The following is a 5,616-nucleotide window of genomic DNA, read 5'->3' as shown; positions in this document are numbered from 1 at the left end:
TCCTTGGTGTTGTTCTTTTCACTATTTTACATCGCTGTACAGCAAATATCATAGGTAAATAACTAAGCAAGTTTGGTATTAACTTTATTCTATTTTCTGTATAATTTTAAGTACATAAAGGTTTATTTCCACAGGCCTCAGGAAATGGGTAGAAGTCACAGGACAATTTCTCTTCCCACCAAAAAAGTTGCATATTTTGGTGTTTGTCCTAGAGGGGAAAACTGAAATTTATACTAGCAGTGCTGTGCAAGATTCTTACATAAATCAAGACCTAAAACCAGCCTGCAGTGGAGGTTTTAGCCCTCTGTTAGGTCCTGGACAGAAGCCATAAGCTGTTGAGCATGACAGGAAAAAAGGGGCAGTAAAGATGGATGACAGGCACCTAGCACAGAAGGAGGAAGGAATGCCAGATGCCTTGGAATGGTGTGTTCTTGTTTTCTCTTTGTTAAAAAAAAAAAAAGTCATCTCTGTAGGAAGGTGCTAGGCAGGGATCCCAGAGAGAGGCTCCAGGATACCTTGAACTGCCCAGGGTGCAGGGCACTGGCTGCTACAGCAGCTGGTACAGGAGAACCTACTATTTCATGGTTCAGGCAGCCCCAGGATGGAATGCAAAATAAAAGGAATGCTTATGGGAAACTATTTTGCTTGGAATGCTAGATGCCCAAGCCTCAGCCTTTGGTCCAGTGCAACCCTTACGTAACTTAGCAACAGTGGAAAATTAGTTTGATTAGAAGAACCAGCTAGAATCATACCAGCTTCTGCTACCCTCATGAGCATTGTTAGAAAAAGATTAATTTGTGTGAACACTCTGATTGGTTAATTCCTAGGGACTGTTTTATTCTTTCCAATAGACTGCTGGTAGAATAACCCCCAAAAGCTGAAAGCCCAAACCTACCAGTCCTGGTCTGCAGTTCCTTAAGAATGAACTATTGGAGTGGTTGGGCTGATACGGAAAAGCTGCACCTTCCTGCAGACAACCAACTGACCTGCTATCCCACCCCAAATCTCAGCCTGAGGTATATTTCAGTGAAGGCAGGTAGCTGTGCTTCTCAGGGCAGAGAAGCAGTTTAAGAGCAGAAAGGTAGAGGAAACCTAGAAAAGAACCGTCTTGATACAGATTTATCCCATGGTGTGAAGGGAGAGGGCAAAGAACCCAGTGGCACTTCACTTATCCAGCAATTTCTGTCACTGTGGTGACTAACTTCTGCCCATTCCATACCGTCTTGAACTGCTCAGGGACTGGGAACTCGTTCTGCAAATAGAGACAACAGTTCAAAAATTTGAGCTAAATAAGAGTAGAGGTCAACTCTCATACTTCTCCCAAAGCTTGCTTCCACTGAGAGCAGAGTAGCATGTAGTGAGACAGAAACTGACTCCGTCTGAAAAAGCATGGCCATGTAAATGGCAACACCACGTCTTACGCTACCACCTTCCTTACTCCTAATACAACAGAGGAGCATTAGCGCATGGGAAAGAGAACAAAGGCTTCAAAGCCAAACAGATGTAGGTTTGAATCTGTGTCCTCCTGCTCACTGATCTGTGACCCCGGACAGATGGTTAAACCTCTGAGGCATAAGGAGGATGTGTATGTGTGTGGCACCAGCCTGACAGACAAAGTGCTGTGACTCATTCCCAGTCTTTTTTGCTACCCTGAGTATCTGCTCAACTTAAAAGCAGAAACCAGCCCCTTTGGAACTGTACTACATGTGACAACTCCAGGCTTCTGCGTGCTTGAGGTGTGCATTGTTGGGTATTCCCTACTCAGTGCACAGTGTCTATCCAACAGCTTTCTCCAATGTAAGAGGTCATCAGTCCCTTCCTTTTAACATCATACTACTGAAGAGATCAAGAAACTTACAAAGTCACCGCCTTCTGTAGGAATAAGGACATTCATCTCAGAAGATTTGGCACTGACTATCTCACAGTCCAAGGAATTCTTGCTCAGGTAAGCATGGCAACCATCTGTTTTGTTGATGGAAATGGTTGGCACTTTACCCATTACCTGCAGAGAAAACCAAGAAAACTGAGTCCCACCAGTTAAGAGCAGTTGTAGGAAAAACTTCCACTATTTCACAGGATGCAGCGGCTACATAAAAAGCTCACAGGTGCACCGGATATTGGATGCTAGGGGCAGGCTGGTCGCGAGCTAGGAAGAGCTCACTATAGAGCCAACTCCTCCTAACACATCCAAAGCAGATCAGCTTACAGACTTCGTAGAATCAGATTCCCACCAGAGCAACATCTGTGGGTCTGCTGTGTCTCAATTAATCCCTCAGGGACCAGAGGAAGGAGCCAAGAGATCAAGTTACCTGAACTTTGACATCTCTACTGTTGATTATCTCCACAATGCCCACCACGTCATCGAACACCAGACCGAGTTTCTTACAGTTATCTAGGAGAAAAAAGGGAGCAGGTCGACAGTATAACCTTTAAGGAAAGTAACATAATTAAGAATCTTTAGGAAGAGGATAGGTAAAATGGTTCTAACCCTCTCAGGCTCCAGGACCAACATTGCCTGGGACACTCAAAAGGACTTACCTACTGTAATGGAATTAATTTTGCCCTTGATTTGCAATGTTGTGTTGACACACTTGTATATGTAAGCCACCTGTTTCAGCTCTGTGTCATCAATCACCAAGTTGGAAACATTCTCTTGATTTTCCTGTTAAAGAGATACTCCTTTCAGGAATCTTATCACTAAGCACACACCACCCAAAGTAACTGAGGCTGTCCCAAACTTGTTCTTTCAATCTAAGCCAGAATCCTACACTCAGTTGTCTCTGCTCCCTGTTTAAATCCTCCGTCCCAGTCCTGTTAGTTTTAACTCACCACTCTCCACTTTTTGCCCTCCAGTTCAAGGAGAGCTGGCTCCCTCTTTGCAGCTGGTTTGGGGGAGGGGCTGACTCCTGGTTTAGGTGCAGAGAATGGTTTGGGGCCACTGCGTAGGGGACCACTCTGAGCCTTCAGGGCAGGGTTCTTGTGAGTCTTCATGTCATCAGATACATGTTTCAGGGCTGTAAAAGAACGGCAGTTACTCTGTTCCTGTTCCTCATACCAGGGCTTTGGACTGAGGCAATAACCAACTTCTGCTATCAGGTTAAACCGATCCTTAACAGAAAACTTAAAGCCAAAAACCAGGGCAAGAGGTTCTCTTGCAAAGTTTTAGAGAAGTACTTTAATATTTCTCCCCCAAGGTTAAATTACATGCTCCCATTTAAAAAAACATGTTTTTTCCCCATCTTAAAAAATATGGAATGTGTGTATGTTGGCAGGGGGCATGTAAATGCACAGAAAAAGATTTAGAAAGACAGATGCCAAACATATAATCACAAAATATATAAATATATGTGTACTTTTAAAAGCGATATAAGAGGAAAAAGTGATCATCTGGTACTAAAGAAAATGTGGTAAAAACAGAAAAACCTCCCTCACAGCTAACCCTAGCCCCCACCCACACAGTCTCTGTTGGCACTTGAAACTCATTTCTTCTATTCATAGTTGTTTTTTATTTCACTGTAACCATACACAATAAATGTGGTTTAACCAATTAACAGTAAAACTTCTCACATTAACCTAGTTTCTAAATATATATACATATATATATATAGATAGATAGATAGATAGATAGATATATTTTTTTTTAAGGGAAAAGATTCCAAAGTCTCCTCAGCAGGCTGATGCAGACCTTGCTCTTGAACACGGCCTAGCCTGTGCTGACTAACCGATGCTGAATGGCCACTACTTCTTGTGGTTGTAGCTGAAATACTAGATTTTTGTTATTGTTCTTAAACACTACATGGTTCACTGTAGAAAAAAATGTAATGGCTACATACTATTCCATCAAGAGGACAGACTATAGTTAACCATCCGTTACTGTTAGATAATTATGTTGTTATACCATTTTTAGTATTAGAAATGACACTGTGTACAAAACTTGTTCTGTATTTTAGATATTTTATGGACTAATTCCTAGAAGCGGGAAAGAACATTTTTAACCTTCTTGACCCAGAATTCCAAGACAGCAATACAATTTAGACTTCCACTCGCAGTGTATAAAGTGTCTAGTTTCTTTATACCAGCAGTAGGTAATTTTTATGAAAATTTTGGATGTGACTAGTATACATCCTCTGAGGAAGTTAAGCCTCCTGCCCCAGGTCCCCCCACAGTGTTCCAATCACAGGGCTTCCCAAAGAGGCCACTGTGGTAACAAGGACAAAGCTCTGATGAAACTGCCAGCACCATACACCATCCTGGGCACAAAAGGGTTCACTATGTATGCCACTTGTGGTAAATCACTCTCCCATGGGGCAGAAGGCTTCCCCAACTGTAATCACCCATTTTCAATTTCCATTTAAGCCAGCTTTGCTCTCCTTTTGGGTAACTTAAAGGAACATGACATCCCAAATTTAATTCTCCCACACAAAGTCAGGGTTGGTAAGGTCTGGCTCAACCAACTTGGTGAACCAGCTCTTCTCATCAAAGTATTCACTTACCATGTGTGATGCTCTCCCCCTGATTAATCTGGGCAAACAGTGCTGAGCGTGAAGCAGAGTCATCTGAGCCTGCACTGGTGGGGACTGGGGGAGGAGGCGGGCCTGGTGGTGGGGGAGGAGGACCTGATCCAGCAGAGGGTCCAGATGGCAAGCCACTCAGTTCTTTTGCTACAGGCCCCTGAAACAATAAGCACAGGTGACACAGTCATCCTCTCTCTCTCCCTCTGTACCATTCCCAGTAGGGCCCTACCATGTGTCCAGGTTACATGGGGTATCCCCCATAGCCCTTGAGATAATAATTAATGCTCTCTACCCACATTCAACTTGGCTTTATTCCTTGTCACCCTTGCCTAAGAATTCAACTCTCTGCTGCTCCATTTCTCAGCTTTCCCATCTACCTGATTCCAGCTCTAAACCCACAATTCTAAACATGTACTTCACATCTCCCTTACCTAGTGTATCACCAGTGGCTCACAGTCAACAAGTCCCAAACAGATTTTATCATCTCCTGCCTGTACCCCCCTACCTGTACAATCATCCCCTTGTCCCTATTTCATTGAAAGACGTTACAATCCAAGGCTGACTGCTCAATGTTTTTTTGTGTCTTCCTCAACCTCTTTACGTTTTTCTATAACCTTGGTTGTATCTCCTGAAAATTCTTTCGTACCAGCCCCTAGAACCATGACCACTTCCATAATCCGGACATAAACCCTTATCCTTGACCTACTGAGACTCTTTTAAGGACAAAGCTGATTATCACTCACTTGATCAAATACCTATGATAGTTCTTTATCACATTGTAAAGTCCAAGGGCCTCAGTTTTCCTTTCCAGCCTTTTCTCCTAAAAATCTCTGACCATCTCCTCTTACTGAAGCCAGAGCTGACCAATCTCCACATTTACTCTGTAATTACTTTGCTTCAGCAGTGCCTTTTGCTAATATTCTCATTTCTCCCACTTCTCAATCTCCTATACTTGCTTCAAGTCTCAGATCAGAGTACACACCTTCTAAGTATCATCTCTCCCAGCGAGAATCACTCTTCTCTCATACTCTGTAATCTGTGTCTTTTTTACAGCATCTAGCTTGGTGGTTTGTACTGGGGTTTTGTATCTGTATCTTCAAGC

At 43.0% G+C, this 5,616-nt stretch overlaps 1 protein-coding gene across 5 annotated transcripts in view; it reads right to left on the bottom strand.

Annotated features, from left to right (window-relative positions):
* Window positions 1–67: 67 nt before the first annotated feature.
* CAP1 (cyclase associated actin cytoskeleton regulatory protein 1) overlaps window positions 68–5,616 on the bottom strand; it is a 29,117-nt gene continuing 23,568 nt past the window's right edge. For all 5 annotated transcript variants that reach the window (XM_064281785.1, XM_064281786.1, XM_064281787.1 and 2 more), the window contains exons 8-13: window positions 4,494–4,671; window positions 2,830–3,014; window positions 2,539–2,662; window positions 2,310–2,392; window positions 1,859–2,002; window positions 68–1,252 (exon numbers count right to left, since the gene is read on the bottom strand). In XM_064281785.1, coding sequence (XP_064137855.1) covers window positions 1,169–1,252; window positions 1,859–2,002; window positions 2,310–2,392; window positions 2,539–2,662; window positions 2,830–3,014; window positions 4,494–4,671 — 798 coding nt within the window. In that variant the 3' untranslated portion in view covers window positions 68–1,168. The remainder of the gene's footprint in view (window positions 1,253–1,858; window positions 2,003–2,309; window positions 2,393–2,538; window positions 2,663–2,829; window positions 3,015–4,493; window positions 4,672–5,616) is intronic.

The sequence above is a fragment of the Loxodonta africana genome, chromosome 3, assembly GCF_030014295.1.
Source record: "Loxodonta africana isolate mLoxAfr1 chromosome 3, mLoxAfr1.hap2, whole genome shotgun sequence".
Classification (NCBI taxonomy): Eukaryota; Metazoa; Chordata; class Mammalia; order Proboscidea; family Elephantidae; genus Loxodonta; species Loxodonta africana.
Note: the sequence above shows the minus strand (reverse complement) of the source record. Positions and strands in the feature narration are given on the sequence as shown.